This window comes from Cyphellophora attinorum (genome assembly GCF_001299255.1).
Source record: "Cyphellophora attinorum strain CBS 131958 chromosome Unknown Contig14, whole genome shotgun sequence".
Classification (NCBI taxonomy): domain Eukaryota; kingdom Fungi; phylum Ascomycota; class Eurotiomycetes; order Chaetothyriales; family Cyphellophoraceae; genus Cyphellophora; species Cyphellophora attinorum.
The window spans coordinates 290,144-311,322 of record NW_017253242.1 but is presented as its reverse complement, the minus strand read 5'-3'; the positions used below and the strand labels follow the sequence as shown (position 1 = coordinate 311,322).

Below are 21,179 nucleotides of genomic sequence, written 5' to 3'. Positions count from 1 at the left end.
GCCTCCTGAAGGCTCGAAGTCGACCGTTGGCATCGTGTTTCGCGAGTGAGAGCCTTGGGTCCTTTTGGGAAAGTGCCTTTCCCGATTCGGCTGTTTCAACTTCTATCCGTCTATCCTGAGCCCTCTATCTACAAACTTCGACCTACGCCGTGCTTCTGTGCCGCCCCGAGCACGATCTTAGCTAGAGATTGTTGATGATGTTCGCGCCCCGCTTTTACTGTAGGGGCAACTTGGGGGAGTGCATATGGGGCGCGGGCAGGGAACCTGAAGTTTTGGTGTCGAAACAGTGACAAAGTTGGGCGGCACGTGACCAGTGGACTGCTTTATTAACTGCCTCAGTCCTGTCTAGGTACATTGAAGGCCGTGACGCACATACTGAGGCTCTCTCCAGTCGTCGCGCGGCAAGTAGGCATACTAGATGAAGCTGCTGATGAGTTGACATAGGTATGTCGTTCGAAGTGAGTGCCCCTCGTTGGCTAAACTCTGTTTGTTCCCCAACCTGAAGCCTCCCTGCCTATACCTGTTGTGATATTATAGAGCACGTCACGCGTCAGAACCAAAGGCCCTCAGACTCTGTTGACTTACCAAAACATCACTTTCAACAATACATATCTCAGGCTCGAGCACAATGTCCGTTTTCACACGGTTCCTGCCGTTGACCAGACGGACGGCACCGCGAGTCCTGTGGTCCAGGCAACCACCGTCACCACTCATACCACGACTTCGGTGCATCAATTACCAACGTTCACTGTCTACGACCACCATCCACCGCACAAGCGCGTCCAGAGCTACATCAAGCACCCCAGAAGCCCAGCCAGCGCTTCCAGAATTCAATCTCACCTCCAAAACAATCCTGGTCACCGGCGCCGCTCGCGGCTTAGGCCTGTGCATGTCGCAAGCGCTCCTCGAAGCCGGCGCAACCGTCTATGCACTCGACCGCCTCCCACCAGACCAACAGTCCCCAGACTTTGCCCACATCGCCTCTCGAGCCAGCTCTGAGTTCGACACCTCCCTGCACTACCGCCAAATCGACGTCCGCGACGTCGACGCCCTCAACTCAACCATTGAAACTATTGCCGACACAGAAGGTCGCATTGATGGCCTTATCGCCGCCGCCGGCATCCAGCAGGAGACACCTGCGCTGGATTACGCTCAAGCGGACGCAAATAGGATGTTCGAAACGAACATCACCGGCGTGATGATGACCGCGCAAGCCGTCGCCCGCCAAATGATCCGCCTGAAGCAAACCAAAGGCTCGATGGCGTTTATAGCGAGCATGTCCGGCACCGTTGCGAATCGCGGCCTCACTTGTGCCGCGTACAACGCGAGTAAAGCGGGTGTGGTCCAGCTAGCGCGGAACCTGGCGAGTGAGTGGGGAGGCCATGGCATACGGGTGAATACGATTAGTCCGGGGTACATTGTGACGCAGATGGTGGAGGAGTTGTTTCGGAAGCATCCGGAGAGGAGGGACCAGTGGGCGCGGGAGAATATGTTGGGGATGTTGAGTCGGCCGCAGGATTATAGGGCGGTTGCTGTGTTCTTGATGGGTGATGGGAGTCGATTTGTGACGGGGGCGGATTTGAGGATTGATGGAGGGCATGCTGCTTGGTAGAGGGCTGTAGAGGGCTGGTACGATAACTCTGGGAATCCTAAGGATCAGAGCTCAAACTGCCGTGCCAAACTGGCGTCTGCTGCTGCTCAATGGAAAGCTAAAGTCGAGGCTTTTTGACTGCGTTTGGATGTGTCTGAGTCATGCAACTGACAGTGATTTGAACTTGTCGAAACAGTGAAGTGATCGTTCTGGATTGCGTCGGGTGTTCGCTTTGCTGGAGAGGTATAAGTCGTTGTACAACTCTTGACTTTTTCTCCTTTTCATCCTCCGCCCAGCGTTCGTGATGGAAGAGCTCGTCACTTGCCATGCTAAGATAGCGCCTGCTGCTTCTTGATGGGGCGGGCTTCACTCTTCCGAAGGTATCTCGTTGATGGCGTAGGTGAATTGGGTACTGAACAGGGCGTTGGCGATGTACGTCAAACGATGAAATGACGAAGTGAGCGCTATCTGAGGGTATCTCGTAGTCAAAAAGAAAGATGGAACACGCAACGTTACAGATGCAGGGGTCGTCCTTCGCTGATCGAAATGGTGCCCGAGACAACTCACGAAGCCTCATCCTCTCCATCCTCCTTGACTTCCACAAAATGCTCACACATCCTCAAGAACCGCTCCCGATACTCGTCTGGTGTAGTAGTAATGGACATCGGACCTTTCCTATCAATCAGATTCCACGCCTTGATCAGAAACGTGAACAGCTTCGGCGTGACCTTGTGCTTCGCCCAGAAGAAGTCCAAAATTTGTGCTCTGAAGACGTACTTGCCATCCGCAGAGCGCACGCCTGTACGCCACGTTGGCGGGCTCGGCGGCGCGAATGGTGGAAAGTCGGGCGCTTCGGGCGCGTTGTCGTGATCTGGTTCGTCGGCGAAGGGGTTTTGGGGGTTTGAGAGTGGTATGCGGACGAGAAAGAGGGAGTAGTCTACTGCGTTGTGGGAGGCGAGGAGCGTTGTGTCTTGTTCGAGCTGGCGGATGAAGATGTCGTGCTGTTCCTGGGATAGAACGATCTTGTCGTCGAACTTGTCCGCCAGTCGAGACTTGGTGGCCTCGGATGCGAGCTTTCCTCCAGCGATATCTCTTTCCGGGAAGAAATAATCCGCGGGCTTGAGGTCAAAGGTCTCCCAGTCACCGCCACCAGCGCTGTCCGCTTCGTCCTGACCGATCAGCAGGTTCTCCATGGTGATGTGATAGGTAGGCACTAGGCCAAGGATACCACCAATAGAGAAGTGCTTCCAGCCAAGGAAATCGGTGATACGAATGAGAAGCGACCTGGCGTTCTCCTCCATGTGCTTTGCATAAGGCTCCAGGAGGTCATCGCGGAAGTAAGAATGCTCGAACTGCCTGGGAACAGATTTGATGAGATATTTGCCGTCCTTGGTGGTGAAGAAGGATGATCCGGAGTACCCCATGTCTCCTTTGGTTTCCAAAGGCTCGTCACCGGAAAAGGAACTTCTGTACGCTTCATCATCCATTTCCCAGGACTTTGTCCGTAAACGCTCGAAGACGTCATCTTTGATGCGTGTAAGTCGCAGCTGAAACAACGTGAAGAAGGCAGACAGCACGATTAAAACGCGCTTGATCAGTGACAGACGCTCGCGCGGTGGGGTTTTCAGCACGGCGGCGACGATAGATCGCGATATCGCATCATTGCGCGCCATTTTGAGTGATCATCAGTTGTACTCAGGTCATCAAGAACATGTACCCTGGACCGCCGGGCGCGCTTCATGGTTGCCTTCGCGTCTGAACCTTGAACAAGGATTTGACCTTGGTAGTGGTTCCTGGAGGCGGAGGTCATTTCCGGTCGATCTGTCAATCCGCTCAACGCCGACAGAAAATCTTGGCGTTGCTCCGGACTTGCAAGTTTCTCCGCATCTCGAAAAAGTTGTGCTTGCACACCTGCAGGCCCTTTTTGAGATCTGACCACCAACTACAACACTCTCTAAGGCGGTCGACGGCCTGTTGCAGCCTTTCCTACCAGCAACATGGGCCTCGCCGCGCCCCGCAAGCGCAACAAAATTGCACACGACCCCAACAACCTATCATGGTCGTCCAACGCCGCAGCCAACAGCTTCGGCCATCGCATAATGGTGTCACAAGGCTGGAGTGAAGGCGAAGCGCTCGGCTCAAAGGCCTCAAAACACCACGCAGGACTGGGTAGTAAGAGCGAAAATGCCTCACGACTGGCCGCCGCGAAAGTCAAGACGATATACAAAGATGACACTCTAGGCCTAGGAGCAAAGTACCGAAGCAAAGACAATGAGGCTCAACGTGCTGGAATGGATGCTTTCATGGGCTTGCTGGGGAGGCTGAATGCGAAAAACGCACAAGAAGAGGAGGAAGTCGAGAAGAAAGAGGAGGACAGGAAGCTGCATGGGTATGCGAGCAGCAGGTGGGGCAGGATGATGTTCGTGCCTGGTGGCGTGTTGGTGGGCGACAAGCAATTCGGGACGAAGAAGGCAGCGCTGGAAGCAGCAGACTCAGAGGCACCGGACACACCAGTGGACACCGCAGCGGATGATGCTGAGTCGACGGAGGGAAGTGAATCAGACGAAGCAAGAGCGAAACGAAAAGCAGAAAGGCGGAAGCGAAAGGAAGAGCGTCGCGCCCGCAAAGCGGCAAGAGCTATTCGGCGAGCTGCGAAGGCGGCACGCAAAGCAGAAGCACAACCACAGTCCGCAAAGTCCTCCCAGCCAACTTCACAGACCACGTCAGATGACGAGGAAGAGATAGAGAACACCCTGTCTACATCGAAGCCACGATCACAGTCGCGAAAAGCACGGAAACACGGTCGACCTGCATCGGATGCACCCAGCGCCTCGGACGACCAAGCAGAGTCGATCACTGTGAAGGCGAAGAAGCGCAAACGGAAAGCAGACGCGGATTCACCGCCAGAGAAAGCCGAGCTACCGAGCCCTGTGCCTCGACCCGTCGTCATAAGGAATGCGCGACATATACTGCGCGGGAGGAACATAGCGGCAAAGACAAATGCTTTCCAGGCTGGAAAGCATCTGGATGGCATTTTCTTGAAGGCGGCTGCTGCATAAACGAATATCGACGTGGAGCATCGGCAACGGTACTTAGAGAACACAGCGACGACTCATGACTGCGTGAATATGAGATTTGTTGTGGATCTCTCTCGATCAGACATCTTTCAAATCTAGTCATCCGGTCTCGCTACTACATTGCTACTAAGTGGCTACTCCCAGTACATATGTTCGTGCCTGTTTCTCGTAAGTACATTGGTCAACCGGTCTCGTGTCAGCCCGGAGCAAATTACCCACGCAGGCCAGCCAGACTTCCTGCGCACTCGTGGGAGTTCACGCTCGGACTGATGAATACAGAGACTGCCGTTCACGGTGACGGTGCTGCACGCAGCATTTGATCACATGACCTAGGCCTCGAATCACGTGCAGTATACATGCATCGGCCAACTCGGAGGCACTCAAGATGCATAGCAGGTTGTTGTGCTTACTACTGATACGAGCAGCCTCGCTATTCTGTTGTGTATTTTGCCCATATGAGGTGAGATCTGTGCACCTCCAGGGGTAGAGCCCTGTTTCCATCCCTCAGCATTACCTAAGTAGTAATCCCAGGTCCAGTACTATTGTGACCTTGAATGTTCAGCCGTCAGTGTCTCCTGTACAGTGCTGAAACCACTTGCAGCCTCATATGGCGATCCCTAGCATGCCATACACAGCCCTCCATGAATTTGACAGCTTGACTATGTGATCAAGACAGTCGATGCATAGTTTGCCCCCCGATCTACACTTCCAGGCCTGACTTCAAGACTCTGCCCTTCATCGCTCGCAGAACGACCTTCCTCTTCACCTGCTCCCAGCTCTAGGCTGTACAGCTCAACGTCATGTTATGGAATTCGTTGGCTTCATCAGCTTCATCACCATCACATCTTGGCCGTCCTCCAGCATCTTTGCCGTTTCAGTCGGAATCCAACCCAGGACCACTATCCCCCAGCATGCGTAGGCTCGCGAAGAACGCGCGGTTCCAGGCGCAATGAGATGACTTCGGCCGGGATACGACTTGGCACGAGTCGCAGCATAGCTGCAAGATCGCTGCCGTTCTCGGCTCGAACTGAGAGTCGGCGCAGTCCTGTGCGTAGCACATGACTACAGACCAGGCCACGCCAGGCCAGATCGAGTCCTCCTTCCTGAGGGAATCAATCCCTTGATGCAAGTTTCAAACCTGCTTTTTGTGTCTGTGGGGAGAAGAGGGCAGATGTGCGTTGGAATTGACAGGATCGACACACATCACTCAGTGCTGTGTTGTCACCAGCCTGTGCCTGCCACCGCACATCCACCCCATGGACCTGCTTCGCTCATATTAGCAAAAAGTCCCAACCGTTCATCTGCATCACATCCCGCCAGTGGATATTTTGCTGAGTGATCTGGCTCTTCATCGTGGGCGTCGACATCGCTTGCTGCGCCAGCGCGGTACCGCCGATGCCAATGCCACCAACATTACCAACCATATGTGTGCTTCCAACACCGCAATTGCTCCCGACAATCGGGCTATTTCCGCCGTTCGCCGTCAGTGGCGTGCCCTCGCAACCCAGACCCTGTAGTAACGCCTCATCACCGACCCGCCACACTTCGTGCAATAGCTTCACCATCTTCCCAAAACTGCCCATCTCGGATAGTGCATCGCCCATCAACTCGACTCTCTGCGCCAGAACCCTTCGGAACTTGCTGCTCGGGACACTGTTCGCGCCACAAATCAGGTACGGCCATACAAGACTGCGATCGAAACCGAGAGGACCTGAGGGAATGAACTCCAGAAGATCCGCCATCTGATCAATCAGATTGCACGTTGCAACTTGCGTTTTCTGGTATGCCGGTACCAACGAGCACAAATAGACGCGAGCAGCCTTCTGGAAGACAGCAGTTATGTTCTTGCTCAATTGTCTTGGCCGTAGTGCTCCAGATCGGGAGTAAGGCAACCTCGGGGCGGCAGCAGGTAGAGTGACGTGCATCCCTGTGGTTTCATCGATGGTCGCGACAGTCTCTGTAGCATTGAGTTGCTCGCCGAGAGATGCCACGTGCTGGCAAATGGCATGATCGTCAAGCTTTCCGTCACGCTTGAGACTATCGAGACATGCAATCTCGGAGAGCAAGTACATGACTCCATCGTGGCAACCCATGAGCTCAGCAAGACCGGACGTTGAGCCTGATAGATGCTTCGTACGATACGTGTTCGCGAATGTGGGGCTCCGACCGAGCATGGTTGAGCCCAGAATATCGATCCAGGCTGTCAGAGTCATGTTGAACGGTGGCGACGCATGAGTGGCGGGCATGGACTCGAGAGTCGTTGGCAGCATAAGCTTGTTGACGAGTTCGGTCGCAGCCTGGAAGTGCGAATGCCAGGGAATGTCCCTTGCCATGGCAGCAGGTGCGGATATCTGGTGGTCATCGATCGTGGGCGATGGTAGCGTATGCGCTGGTGGTGGAAGAGTCGACGGAGGCGCACGGCCAACGCACGTACCGAAAGTGATCATTCCCAAAGTCGCCTCTAGGATCTCATCATGATGCGTGTCATTTGTCAACGCATTGACGACTTCTTGCACGAATGCGTACTTGTGTCGCACGATCGAGTCGTCGATGGTAGCGAGATCGTCATCATTCACAGATGGTCCACCAGGAATATCGAGTGACGAGCGCTGATGAGTCGCAGCAGCTGTGAGGCAGGAGTGCAAGTACGCCTTATTGTTTTCGAGTGCTGGAAGCAAAATGTCGGTCCGCACGCTACCGTGCTGATTGGCGTTAAGAATGGGAAAGAGTAGCGGAAGGACATTGGACAACATGTAGCTGAACAAGGGCCTGTCGACATCGTCAAGTGGAATTTGAGCCGAGATGTCGGCGCTGACTTCTGTCCTCTCGCGTGGCTGCTGAGGTATCTGGACTGCTGGCTGCGATTGAACATGATGTTGGTGATGTGGGTGCGAGTACTGGAAAAAGTTGAAGTCAAGATCTTCTTCGTGCGACAAATCATCAATATCGGTATTGAGTGACGGCATGTGCGAGGTGTAGTAGCTGTCGGTTGATTGATGTACTGTACCACTCCATTGATCTTGCGTGGCCGGGTACGACGGCAGCATGGCTTCAGGTGGCGGAATCCATGTTGAGAATGTGGAAATTGATGAATCTCGCCGTGTGGGAACATCGTTGACGAACATTTGACGTTCAGTCTTGACATCGACTTCGTATGGATGATATCCAGTGTATTGGACAGGAGTCTGAGTCATACTGCCTGAGTACATAGGCATGCAGAAGGGATCGTACAAGCCTGGAGTGCCGGTAGGAAATTGGTTAAACTGGTCGTAGTCCTCGGAATTCGGTGACGAGGCGCCGGACTGGCTGTACTGCTGTCCATGACCAGAGCCATGCTTACTTCCTGGCTGTGTACCTGTGGTGGAAGAGGATGTTGGTACATGCTTCCTCGATGTTGAAGGAGATGAGGATGAAGATGACGCAAGGAAATCATGAGATTTGCGCAAAGACATAAGAACATGGGAAGGATTAGGTGGCGAGACTGGCCGACCGCGTTGTAGAAGACTGTTATGAAATAGTGAAGACATACTCTTCTCGTTCGTCTTTGTGCGCTTGATGAGGGTTTTGATCTCGTCCTTTTGTTTGTGGCGGGTTTCCTGGTTCGACCACCACAGCGGTCGCTTGTACTCGCAGGTCAGTCCTAGGTGACGGCATGCCTTACACTTCGGTCTGCCCTCATCACATTTCTTGCGTCGTAAGCGGCAGGTGAAGCATCCTGTGACCAATGTTAGACGTGTTTGTGCCTTGCGGACTGGGGAGTGCGCGTAGAGATGTGGTAAGTAGGGACAACTCGGGCGCGTCCGGGATGTGGACTTACCTGATCTTGACCTTCGATGCATCTTTGCGGCGGCTTTGGCTGCTGCAGCGGAGGCTGCCTTTGTGGCTGCTTCATTCTTCTCTACTGCGGTGGCCATGGATGCTATGTTATTGCCGGGTCGAGGGTTTGGTGGTATGTTGCAAAGTGAAGTTGTGCAGGTCTCAATTAGTCATTAATGAAAGTCGATGAGTTGTATCCAGCTGCTATTGCTTCGCTCGAGGGTAGTCGCGTATTAGGAGGGAGTGGTCGCGAAGTCTGTCCAGCAGTCTTCGCAGGTCTATCGAGACAACGGCGACAGCGACACCAAACACCAAGGCAGGTAGGGGACAGCAACGAGGCAAGTGACCGCCGTGCACGCAAACCAGTCAAACGCATCTGGTCATGCACGGCTCGAGTATATGTTGAGTCGTTCTGGAAGCAGACAAATGCAAAGATCTATTTTTGTCCGCAGTATATGGAAGATGGTGTGGGGGATGGCAGAGGAAAACAGATGAGGCTCCCGAGATCGCTGTGCAGGAACCGCACAAGCGCACGAAGCTGCGAGTGATTGGCGACAGAGATGACTTACTGCAAGGTCGACGAATGGGAGTCTGTGGCCTTCCATGATGAGAGGTATGATCTATCTTTATCGCGTCTGTCTTGATTCCAAAACGGGAAGAAAGCAGGTGTATTGCCTGGAGGTTGGGTGAGAAAGAGGACATCATGGGTCTGGTCAGTGACCGATGGAGTCGATAGCCACTGGGCTAGTGCATATCGAAGATGTTGGTGGACATGCATCGAGTGGACTCGCTTGAATTGCGAGCAAAGAAACGAACAGACTGAGCAGGTGGGAACACCCCTGTCGAGGAGGAAAAGGATGCGGGTCGGCGCTTCCAGGCTAAATTTACTATTGTTTAGCGCCAGGTCACACGCACCCCTCACCTGCTGCTTTTCAGGGAACACTTGCTGACTGGCTGATTGCGAGCCTATAGACGTCGAGGAATTATTGGTGGCTTGATTGCTCGGAGGACCAGGCGAGGCCAGGCAGGACCACTGGCGGGGTAGCTCATAATGAGCCTGTTCAGTATATCTTCGAGCTTGTCAGTTGAATGACTCATGCTACATGAAGCACACTTTCGAGGACTTCCAGTAATGTGGTCCTTGGGCCCGAACAGTTGTGGTTCAGCATATGCAGCTCAACGTGACGTACAAGAACATAGTTCATACCACATGAGCAACGATAACAATTGTGCGACAACACAACATTGTTGTATGCACGCATCCGAACAGACGGTCACCCACAGCAGTAGTCAGATATGGCTGTTCCACACATTCTTGAGTCAGTTACTGAGTACTTTCAGGGTCCAAATGATCCCGCGCCTCGAACGTGCATCTGAACTATGCGATCATTAAGTCTCTGAACTGTTGAGTTACATGCGATATGCTTATCTGGTGGTACATTTCTATCTCCTCGCTCGTGCTGCGTCGAATTCCCTGAAGATTTTCCGCGTAATGAGCGAGTGGCTTGTTTTAGCGAGGCTCGCTGGTACTCCATTGCGCTCTCCTCCGGCATTCGAGACTTCCGGATCAACCTGAACACTGTTCCGTCTGCAAGTAACAACGCTCTTGCTGGATGGAAAGTCCAAGCTTCGAACATGTGCATGATTTCTTGCATATCGAAGAGCACACCGCGAATGCAGCCGTTTCAGGTTGACACTATTTGTGAGAGGCATACTTTTGTTTTGGCTTGCACCCGGATCCATCTGTATGTGCAGGTGGGGAAAGATCAACGACTTGATCAACAGCTTACTGTAGCTTCGATATGACACCCCCACAACAGAGCTCGCTAATGATCGTCTAGACCGGGCTCGGCCAAGGTGAGGTCGCAGAAAGACAAAAACGAGCCTAGATCAGAGCAAAGTCACGGTGACCAACCGTGACGCCAAGGCCCAACGTGCATTAGTCCTTTTGCAGGGATTTGGTCCGATTTTCCCAGGCAAGCTCGGGCCACAATGCCAGGAAACTCTGCTTGCACGTCGTGACTCGCTGGATTTCTCCTCATCCTCATATCTCTCTATGTCACTCCACGGTCGTCAATCTGTTTCCTCTGGATCCACAGCAGTGTTGAGTACATCCTGACAAGAACTATCACGAGGTATCTTCAACATCGACGTAGTCACGGAGAAGTGACCGTTTCTAGCTCTGACAGGATGCAAGGACAAGCTGTTGTGAGAGAGCCGAAGTGCATCCTCAAGCTGCTCAAGTACCTGTTGCGTCGGACTTCTCCAAGATGTCGTCAGTGCTTTTGCGAGTGTTCGAGGCATTCGATGTGGACCGCTGTCAAGTCCTTGGCCGCGACCAGTAAGTACATACGACCGATCACTTAAGAAATGTTCGGAGTCATCCGGCAGGACTGCAGCGAGGTGTTGTTCTGCTCTGGCCGCACGTTGGAGAAATCCTGAGTTCATGACCTTGCCCCTCAGAAGGTCTCAAGCTGTTCTCCTTGTCGTGCAAGACTTGTGCTGCCAGATAGCGTAAGTCAATGCAAAGCTGTACTACTTTCGTGTGACTCGCAGGATCTTGTGCAATGGACAGTTCCCGTTTATGCCAGAAGCTCTGACAACATCATGTCAGGGACACGAGCGCTGCTGCAGCAGTCAAGCGCTCGTAGGCGGGGAAGTCACATTCACGCGTGAGTCAACCACGCTCTTGACAGGTCCAGCTATCCCTGTCACTTTCAATTCTTCACAATGCTCATCATAGAGCTTGTTGCAGAAGCGAGGTCGTATACAAGGTTGCAGAAATGCCACTGCGCTTCATGAGGTACACCACCCATCTGGACTGCTCATCGACATGGATCTTGTACTTACCTGTTTGCCCAGATGTGCGAATTGCTCTGAACCAGAGTGTGTGAGGAAAGTAGTACTGCATATGTTCCTGCATTTTCCTGCAGCATCGACGGAGCCACGAATTGAAGTACTGCGGAATTGGCGACGTTGGACTGTGTGCTACAAGCACAGCACACTGTGGGCTTGAGATCATGGTGAGTGTGCGATGCTGCGAAGCAGCTCTGAAGCATGCGACGTAAGCGAGGTGACGAGCATCTAGCTCGAGATCGTCAGCCTGTGCGCGGAATACTTTTCGCAGATCAGGCACGCTATCGCTTAGACTTGCATAAGTCACGAACCAGATCCCCAACCACCGAGTTCCTTCCCTCGAAGCAACTCGTGATCATGTCTCGAGAGAGACTCGCTAGGCAACTCGCTAGGTACAGGGGATTATGTCGTTGCGAATGCAGTGCTATGTACCGTGTACAAGTGCTCAGCACGCATATCGAAGCAACCTGCCGACATCGACACATCTTTGTGATTGGCATAAGTGCCCACCAATCCGACTTGATCGGCGGTGTGCTGTGATGCCATTGCATGCAGACCATGGCGGGATCAGCCAACTGCTCGTTGATGCATGGAGGTACACGGGCTCGACGGGGTAGCCTCTAACGTGCACTGTCACCTTTTTAGCCGTCATATCGGAAGTGCACGGGATCCCGTGGCCAGAACTGTCTATGCTCACACGGAAACAGTGACCCTCTCTTGCGTGAGAAGTCGGGTCAGTATCATGAGTTTCGAAGGCGCATTCTAGACTCTCAGCACCACAGGGTCCAGCCAGGGTTCAGGACAAACTTCGCCTGAATCACAGGGCATTTCTCCTCTGAAGCCAATGAGATCGCACCCAGCTTGATTCGGAAGAATAGTAAAGAGAATTTATCTGGACGGTACGGCGCGGTCAACGAAAAGGAAAGGAATCGGCTCGAGCCACACGAAAAGGAGCAGGGTCTCCGAGAGTCCAGCAAGTCAGCATGCACAACCGCTTTCTCGTCGCTGTGTTGGGGACGCGAAATGAGGAGGGTAGGTCTGGTAAGGATCAATATTTTTAGACACAAAAAGCCAATAAGATCTGCATATCACGGCCAAGAGTTGGCAAGATGGAGTCTCTGCCGTTGGCATGGCGCATATATCACAGCTTTCTCACCTCTGGTTGGACAGGATACAATTATTGCTCTAGCTTTCTCAAGCCTAGCAGATTCGTTCGAAGATCGACCCTGCATGGCTTGCTCTACGGCAACCTTGCATTAGTGGAGAGCAAGAATAGTTATCGCCTGCAGTAGTTCAGGGCTACCCCTCTCCAAGATCTGTCTTTCTGCAATTCACCGCACCTTTTACCGCCCAGATGGAGACGCTCCTGGACTACGAATGTTGTAAGTGGTCGACTGTGCTCCGTTTCACAATAGTCGAGTATAGTCAACCCCTGTTCATGCTGTGGTCGTTCATCACAGTCGATATGCAAGTTGCTACAAGCGTGGGCGCCAAAACGGTCGCTTCACTATGACCTTCAGAAAGAAGCGCTTTCTATACATATCAAGGTTTCCTCAAGGCACTTCCGAAAGGGGTCTCTTCTTGATGCTTCTTCATCTGAAACTTTCGACGAGCGCATCGTCAATTGTTTGTACCATATAGGCACGTATGACTACTGACAATACCTGGGTGACACCTTCAACATGGAGGAGTATCAGACCTCGCCAGATGGCGTGGTCGAAATGATACAGAAGCCCACAGCGTTCCCCTCATTCCTAGGTCGCCGATCATACATCCCAAGACCTATATCAAATGCAACAGAATTCGATCTCGACAATGATAGTGATTCTGACAGTACACCGGCAAGCTTGACCTCGCGAGGCAATAGTAGCACTTCTGGTGCTTCTTCACCAGGGCTCAAGACGCCTCACACAGCTGGTCTTGGCGGTTTCGAGTTCCATTTCGACAACAAAACAGTGTCTCCAGCCAACAGTGTTGCTGACATCGCGGAATCCCTGGATCCTGAGTATGTCGAACGGCCAAAGGAAGCCGTGCCAGAGTTGCTTCCCACCGCCAGACCACATGTATCTGGAAGGCCATTCACCGCCTTGAACCAAGCTGTCGCTGAGCTCGACGAAACTCAGGTGAGGAGATGGAGGCCTGATCAAGTTGCAGAGTGGATGTCAGATGCAGGCTTCGACGCGTCGGTGGTCGAGAAGTTTGTGATTCACGACATCTCCGGATCCGTCCTCATTGACCTTCAGTTTGAAGATCTGAAGGAACTCGACATAAGTTCTTTCGGGAAGCGTCATCGGGTCATGAGCTCCATACATCAGCTACGGAATTCTTCATTACTATCGGACTCTCCACTTGCACGAAGTCCATCGAAGTCAGCTCAACAACCACGTCGAGCTTCGAGGGCCTTGACTCGAAGCGTAGCCCCAGAGGAGAGACATGTCATCGCCGAATCTCGTTCTCGCTCGAGGCGGCGAGGTCGTCAGCCCAACGACGCAGCTGAAGTAACGCCTGCCGAGTCAGTCTCGATTGTCGCCATCGAACAATTATTACCGAAGCCCCACTCATGCTCGAAAGGCGAGGACTGCTCAAAATGGAAGAAGTATCAGCGCAAGATTCAACGAATTCAGGAGGAATTCTCAGATCTGCAAATTGATCACGTTACTGAGCCTCCAGAGGAGCGAAGATCTACGATTCAGCCGTCCGTTGTCGGATCATCCGACATTCTGGGGCCAAATGAGCCCATCTCCATCACTCCAGAATTACTGAATGAGATACAAGCGCGAGACCCTCAGGAAAGCATCCGCCAGTTCTTGAACTTCCAGCACGTACACAACTCGGGTCTACATGGTCCTTCACCACCACCGTCGTCATCTGCAACTTTCGCTGCGCGGTCTACTCAAGGCCTCAGCGAGCATCTCAAAGATCTGCCGAAGCTCACCATCCCAGATGACATCCCCAGTACCTCCACGCCTTACAGGACACCACTGGCAGAATTCTCCAACTCTTCGCAACTCCAAGACCAACTCAAGCAACAGCTGAGGAGCGATCCGTTCCACTACGGTGGCGTTGCATCTCCAGCTGACATCTATCGAATCAACACACCAATGTCGGCATCAGATATTCCGGTGACTATGCATCCCGAAGATCCCATTAGCGAACGCTATATCATCTCACAGTCGGTCCCTCCCGAGATGCGTTATGGTGGACCTTCACTCTGGACCACTTCGGGTGAGCCCATCGAGCGGAGCCAATCGACAGCGCCCTTGCCTCGAAGGCGGACAACACTGAAGAACTCTTTCGCCCCTGCCGTCACTCCCGTCCAGGAAGACCTCGCCTCTGTATCGCCAACAAAGATGCAGTTCCAGTCCCCAGCCAGTGCCCCTCGTCCGAGTCGCACCAGCACTGATGTGCTCTCGCGAGAGGGCTGGATGCGAAAACGGCGGACCAACCGGCATATCAGATCCAATGAATGGTCAGACAACTACTTCCGCCTTTCAGGAACGCGCCTGGTCATGTTGGAGTCCGACCATCCATCGACGGTAGCAGATCCTTTGGAGACCATCAATGTGAGCAACTACTCTCTCCATGCGTACAATGTCGCAACATCATCGAAGCTCTCTGCCGCATTCAAAAGGAGCATTCTTGGCAGCGGCTATATGGCATCAGAGCCACGCTTCGCTTTCTCATTGATCCCAGACTCCGACCGAGACAAAGGCTCCAAGCTCTTCAAGGAGTCCAACAAGAGCCATCACTTTGCCGTCAAGTCTGGACCCGAAAAGGTTGAGTGGATGCGGAGGTTGATGCTAGCCAAGGCTGCCAGTCGGAATGCTTCTGGATCTGCTGAGTTCTGAGTATCTTTGCTATCGTCACTGATAGCACCAGTCACCCATCGTCACCACGACCATTACAACCACGAATCTCCTTCGTCACCAGTGCCACCGCCGTCGGTCATGCACGAAAAAGCTACAGCTCGCCTCGCGGCAATCTCCTTACCTGATACCCTTCTCCACAACCATCACAAGATACTCCATACATTGACGACGATTTCACGGCTTATCGGCGCCGCCCGATCATAAATTTGACCTCGCGGTCTCCATCCCATACCATCAGCATCGAACATCATACGATACCTATTTGTGTTTTCTCGGGAGTGAAGGAGGGACCTCATGGCATAGCGAACGGAGCATTGACCGCGCCCTTCATTGTGGAAGGAGCCAATTGCGGCAAGAAGGATCTGTTACGGTTGACACAGGCACAGATCATGCTGTGCTGTGCAACGCAGGGGACTTATATAAGTCATCTTGGCTCGCTGTAGCTGTGAGAGAAGAAACAATAATGCCAAATTTTCGACTCATCTTGCTGTTTTCTATCCATTCGAACTCCAGTTCCCACACACCTGCAGATAATCGGGTTCATGCCGCCGTCCACCGTCGTCTTGCAGTAGTAGACTTGAAACCCATCGTATTGAGTGCGATTGGATAGTGTCAATATGTTGATCAGAGCGCGCGTTGCCAGCCGTAGGTCAAAAGTTCCGATCAGCTCGCACTTCTGGTCTCGCCGTAATCTTCGTGGAATCCGCTCGTGGGAGGTCTCCCATGATACTCTGGGAAAAGATCTCGTCAGACGACGAGTGTGTACACATGGGTGCCACTGTCCCAAAATGCTGGTACGGCGAGGACTCCATCGCAACCCAACGGCAGTCACGGGGGAGGCCATCTCTTGCATCCGCGGAAGCCCATAGACATATGCTAGCGGCCGTACCTGTGAGTCAGCCCCTGTCGGATCCGAAGTCCCCGCGAGTACTGCAAGGATTGTGCAGCCGATCATGCATGCTCGAGGGGCGGGGACGCTTGGAGGCGAAACCCCTTTCGACAGTATTCCAGACATGATAGAAGATTCAATCAGCGCAATCTGACCTGTCAATTCCAGGAACATACTCTTCGCAGGCTTCTTCTCTGCTATAAGCCAAATAATCGTCCTCGAGGCAAATTAGCCCGACCATAGTTTTGCGGCAACTGCCACGACAGCAGAGTACTCACCGAGACCGGAATCAAATCTAGGTGACGTTTGGGTGACTCCGCATCGGACAGTGAAAGCGGCTTTCTGGAGACTTCGACACATACAATTCTCACGCATTCCGATCTAGACGCTATAGTTGAATTCGGCCGTGACCGGTTTATAGCGTACCTGGTATTGACAAACTTCTTGCTATACCATCGATGGGACGTAGGAATTCATTGGCGACGAATCTTTGACGTATAAGTCGAATGAGTCAAAGGACGGCGTGCTTGGAATGACGCACCCGTTCCGCTGCCAAGTATTCAACTTAGGTCGACTTCAGTGATATCACATGTATCCGGATGGAGCACATCGCCCTTGCAGGCGCCCAGCGCGTCCTAGCAGGTGAAGGACAACACTAGTCTTGATTTCAGGACAATGTCTAGATAGTTTCCCACAGGAGCGGTGTAGAAGATTCCTGAGAATCTGGAAAGTCCAGTGAGGCAAAATTCGCACAGCCATGTGATTCCAGTGGCGCTTTGTACCACCCACACCAACCCGGGGGATGATAGCGAGGCTGAGCGGTGACACATGCGGGCGATAACGGCCTGCTTAGTGGTCAAGCGGCATCTCGGATATCGTCACTAGCGCCAGCGGGCCGTTCCCCGGAAGCCTAGAGACCAAGCCTGACTCGGAACATACGGAGGTTCCAAATTTAAAGCATCTCTGCGACACAACGATGGTCCAGATGGCTGCTCAGGGCAGAAGTTCCAAAGTGCATGTCGGCTCGGACAGGATGCTTCTCCCTTAGGCTAGCCATGTAGCTGCTCACCCATTCGAGACTCGCATCTACCAGCCCCTGCTTTCAACACCTGCAGTAGTGTGCAGCAGAATATTGTCCCAGGCACTCGGGCGCACACCGGGATTCGCCCCAGGATTCGTTGTGTGCTGTAGTGGATTTGCACAGTCAGAAGATTGTCGGGTCTGTCAGCGCTCCAGCTCGTTCACTGTGCTGCGATAGGAGCCAGTTGAAGAGACGCACCCTCCCAGGACACAGTCAGGGGGAGTATTGGCCATCTGGAGTGTAGCGGTGCCATATTTGTGTTTGAGCCGCGCATAAAACAGCTTCGACCACTCGCATCTCGATGCCAGCGTCATGCAAATAATGGCATTTGACGTGCTCATGGCTGTCCCTCGAGTCTAATATGCTCGTGACTAGCACGAGGCAACAGTGTGAATATTCAGGCCAAAAACAAGTTGTGTGCGTGTGCGCCTAGCCCACAAGTCGAAGTCAGCAATCAAGACCAGAAGGCACTTCTGAACGGGTCGAGCGGACCGGAACAGGGGAGTCACCCGGGTCGGGTATGACACTAAGTATGCAGGTGATAAAGTGCCAACGTTTTGTGATTGACAGGGAAATTGCAGCTTTGAGCACTTCGCATAGTGCTCTCTGCCACCGCAGTACCTTGATAGCAGTTGAGGAGGAAGTACAGAAGGGAACCCTGATGCGGCCATGAACACGAGGTGCTTGGTAGACAGTATACTTCCCGCGCGGCATGTTCTGCGCGCGCAGCAAGATCGTCTGCTAGGCGTATAGGTGATATAAAGCTCCCCGGGTTCCCCGCCTGTGATTTTCAACCATCTTCTTCCTAAGAAACTCGAGCATCTACCAGCCAGGTGAGCACCATATCGCTTGTTGCAGACAGTTAATCGCAGTAAGTCTCATCTGTTCAGCTGGGATCCATGGATTTTTGATTGCCGGTCCGTTCGGGGGCTCGGCACGCTGACTTGGTGTACAGCATATTCCCTAGAAACCTGAGGCTACACAGCACCGATTGACCTTAGCTGCCATGGACTGCTATATACAGGATTCTGGCACTGTAGCTGACCGTCTTGAGAAAGCCAAGCACCAAGCTCAGCACAGCAAGCAAGGCTCCAAGAAAGAGATCCAGAGGGCGATTGCGAAGCTGGAAAAGTCCATGAAGAAGAGCACCGACGACAAAATTCTGGCAGATGCTCGTGCCCGACAAGCTGGTATGTATCTCCTGGGCAGATCTTCATCGCTAATACAATGTGCTTGTAGGTCGCAAAGCGGGCCGGTCCTGGTCCTGAGAGCATATCTCATGGTGGAACTGCAGACCAACACCACCTCAAGTGAGCTAGCATTTGGTCCCACATACGACGGCGTCAGGGTATGAAGGGATCCCGCGATGGTGGCCAGGATTTCAGGAAATGTGCTCCGAAGGCCCGAAGTGTCCATAATCTCACGGAATCGACGGACAAAAGCTTGGCAGTGATGTTGTGTAACGTTGCCTCACCGGTATTTACAGACAAGGTCGTAGGCGGTACGGTCAAGTAAGCGCCGTTGGCTTCTGCAGCCCGCCTATCGCCGCGCATCCTTGAGGTAGTGAGCCAAATGCAGGAATTTGAGGGTCTATTGTTAAGGACTCCTAGTACAGTAGACGTTGACGCGAAAATTCCTGATGCATTGCGCCACCATCCACATCGTGATGACCTTTCGGACAAATTGACGTGCCAGCTCAGTCGTCTGCAGCCCGTCATTAGGCCGACACGGACGAACAGCATAGCTGCAGAGGCCGGCACGGATACGAGGCCTTCGGTCATCGATGGAGGCCGCCATCTTTCGTGGGGTGATTCCGAGATCGTCGACGGCATAATCCATCCCTTTATGCCGGTGCAACGTGATCTCTGTGCCTCGTGACACGGTGCCTGGGTGTATTGCAGTCCGATCCAGCCGTTACGTGTTTTGGATACCCCACGTTTCCCACGCCCAGACAATTTTGTCCCGTAATCCGGGGCCCGCCTTACCCTTTTCGTCTCTGGTAGTAGATAGGTGGCTTGTCTATGTTCCGAATTTGCTTCACTCGGGCGCGACTGGCAACGTCTTGTTGCCGCAAGACTGACCTTTAGTGGGTGCACGTTACACATGCCACGCAGATCCTGTCTTCTTGTCCTCACAAAGACTCGCGTCCCAGGCGGTGGTTGGCGAGTATACGACCCGTGGGGCGGCGCCTTTGAATGATGTCCTCTGGCCGCAAGTAAGGTTGCGAGACGCCAGACTGACATTGACAGGGCATGTATGGCGAGGCGGCGGCAGCTGGCAGGTCCCTCCACGCTTTCATCTTGGTCTGAGAGTGATCTGCAACGGCATCTTGAACTATCATTGAGCTGAGACAACTGAACTGACACTTCCAGTCCACTGTCATTGTGTGTATGAGCGTGGCAGCAGACTTCCTTGCAAACGGCTCCCGTCAGAGTAACGCATTGAAATCCAGCAGTCGAGTCCGGGCACATTTCATGGTCGTTCGACGGAGTCTCATGACGGAGACAAAGCAGCTAAAAGAATCCATGGGCCTGGAATGTGGCCGAAAGCTAGTCAGCACCGCGACGAAGACTGGGAAGACCGCCTGCCGCCGACAAGATGTGGATGACCTGGACAGATTCATGCGGTCATCTACTGACGTTGACGTACTCCTGAGGTCCAGAGACGACTGGAAAGGTATGTTTGTGTCCCTCGCGCTCATCACTCATGCTAATGTTTCGCAAGCTCTGCAGAACGGACAAGCGAGTTATGGTGACACAAACATTGGCCAATGAGCAGATATGTCAGAGGCTGAGATCAATTCCACGACTGCCAAATGAGGTTTGAAACTTCGACGGCTTTGACAATGGGTGCGTCGTGGCCAGCTGAAACCACCTCAAAATGAAGGTGGTCTCCGAAAACTGCCGTAGCATCTTCACGAAGCTCAGTAGCATCAATAATAGAGTCACGATCGCCCGCAATGATCAGCAACTTTGCGTTTGCGCCACTTTCGCTGCTTCTTTGCGCGAGCTCTGCGCTGATTCGTCCCCAAAGTTCGTGCTGGTTCTGAATTGGACCGTACCGAATACTGGACATGAAAGCTGACACGAAACCGTCGTGATGATCGACTTGATGAACCACAGCCCTTTCAATCGTCACATCAGGATGCTTTCTTGACAAAACCGCAGTCGAATTACTCTCGATCGGGACTTCGGCCTTGACAGCCTGCTCAGTTCCAATCTTTCCATCGTTCTTGGGTGCTTTGGGTGGGTACAGTGGGGTCTTTAATCGTCGTTTGACCAACCTGAGCAGTAGCGGCTCCGGAATGACTCCCTCGCTGTACAACAGACGGTTGCTTCTGCTGAAGTGGCGAGCACGAATTAACCCAGAAGGGCAAAGAAGGACCAACGATTCGATGTTGTGGGGAAAGTAGGCTGCGAAGCCTGCCGAAATTCCGCCTCCGAGGGAGTAGCCAACGATTGAAAATCGGTGCCAGGGTAGTGGTGAAGAAGCGGTGGCCAAGAGAATCTGTGTTGAGAACAGGCGAATATCGTGAGGCAGGTCGGCCGGATTCTCTGAGTAGCCTCTTCCAAAAAGATCAAACAACATCACACGGCAGCCCTTGTCCGCCAACTGGTGTGCAATGCCTCCAAGGGCAAGGCACGGAGTGCTGATGCCATGAACCAAGAGCACCTTTCGACCAGTTTCTGGGCCAAATTCGTACACACGTATTGAGCCATAAGGTGACTGCACGTCTCGAGCTCCCGGCAACGAATCCGGCGGATATGGCAGGTTCTTGTGCTCGTCGGTCGATAGCTTGGGCAACAGCGTGCTCAAAGGAGAAGCTACGATCTGGCCATGCTTTCCACTGACCAGGAAGCCGCGAACGAGCAGGCCTAGTGCGAATGCGGTAACACTCGCCGTAGCCAATCTGCGGTCGAGGTTTTCGTACACTTCCTTCACGTACGACGCCATAACCGCCAGAAAGGGTGCAGTTGTCGAATATATGTGAGAGAGGAAG

At 53.0% G+C, this 21,179-nt stretch overlaps 7 protein-coding genes across 7 annotated transcripts; 4 read left to right on the top strand and 3 right to left on the bottom strand.

The window, feature by feature from the left end:
- Positions 1–628: 628 nt before the first annotated feature.
- Positions 629–1,612, top strand: AB675_3357 (D-arabinitol 2-dehydrogenase [ribulose-forming]; the record flags this gene model as incomplete). The annotated part of the gene is made up of 1 exon (XM_018143401.1): positions 629–1,612. One exon carries the CDS (start codon positions 629–631, stop codon positions 1,610–1,612), a length of 984 nt encoding a protein of 327 aa, XP_017999637.1.
- A 542-nt stretch (positions 1,613–2,154) lies between these two features.
- AB675_3356 (uncharacterized protein) lies at positions 2,155–3,264 on the bottom strand (the record flags this gene model as incomplete). The annotated part of the gene is made up of 1 exon (XM_018143400.1): positions 2,155–3,264. One exon carries the CDS (start codon positions 3,262–3,264, stop codon positions 2,155–2,157), a length of 1,110 nt encoding a protein of 369 aa, XP_017999590.1.
- Positions 3,265–3,588: 324 nt separating this feature from the next.
- Positions 3,589–4,650, top strand: AB675_3355 (Protein pxr1; the record flags this gene model as incomplete). Its single annotated transcript, XM_018143399.1, has 1 exon — positions 3,589–4,650. One exon carries the CDS (start codon positions 3,589–3,591, stop codon positions 4,648–4,650), a length of 1,062 nt encoding a protein of 353 aa, XP_017999756.1.
- Positions 4,651–5,939: 1,289 nt separating this feature from the next.
- On the bottom strand, positions 5,940–8,582 carry AB675_3354 (Transcriptional regulatory protein pro1; the record flags this gene model as incomplete). The annotated part of the gene is made up of 2 exons (XM_018143398.1): positions 5,940–8,383; positions 8,486–8,582. The coding sequence occupies 2 exons, from the start codon at positions 8,580–8,582 to the stop codon at positions 5,940–5,942; spliced, it is 2,541 nt and encodes an 846-aa protein (XP_017999550.1).
- A 4,440-nt stretch (positions 8,583–13,022) lies between these two features.
- AB675_3353 (Protein pob1) lies at positions 13,023–15,188 on the top strand (the record flags this gene model as incomplete). The annotated part of the gene is made up of 1 exon (XM_018143397.1): positions 13,023–15,188. One exon carries the CDS (start codon positions 13,023–13,025, stop codon positions 15,186–15,188), a length of 2,166 nt encoding a protein of 721 aa, XP_017999674.1.
- Positions 15,189–18,185: 2,997 nt separating this feature from the next.
- Positions 18,186–19,953, top strand: AB675_3352 (uncharacterized protein; the record flags this gene model as incomplete). The annotated part of the gene is made up of 5 exons (XM_018143396.1): positions 18,186–18,369; positions 19,294–19,394; positions 19,429–19,482; positions 19,552–19,855; positions 19,904–19,953. The coding sequence occupies 5 exons, from the start codon at positions 18,186–18,188 to the stop codon at positions 19,951–19,953; spliced, it is 693 nt and encodes a 230-aa protein (XP_017999799.1).
- Positions 19,954–19,975: 22 nt separating this feature from the next.
- On the bottom strand, positions 19,976–21,133 carry AB675_3351 (uncharacterized protein; the record flags this gene model as incomplete). Its single annotated transcript, XM_018143395.1, has 1 exon — positions 19,976–21,133. One exon carries the CDS (start codon positions 21,131–21,133, stop codon positions 19,976–19,978), a length of 1,158 nt encoding a protein of 385 aa, XP_017999588.1.
- Between the last annotated feature and the right edge of the window lie 46 nt (positions 21,134–21,179).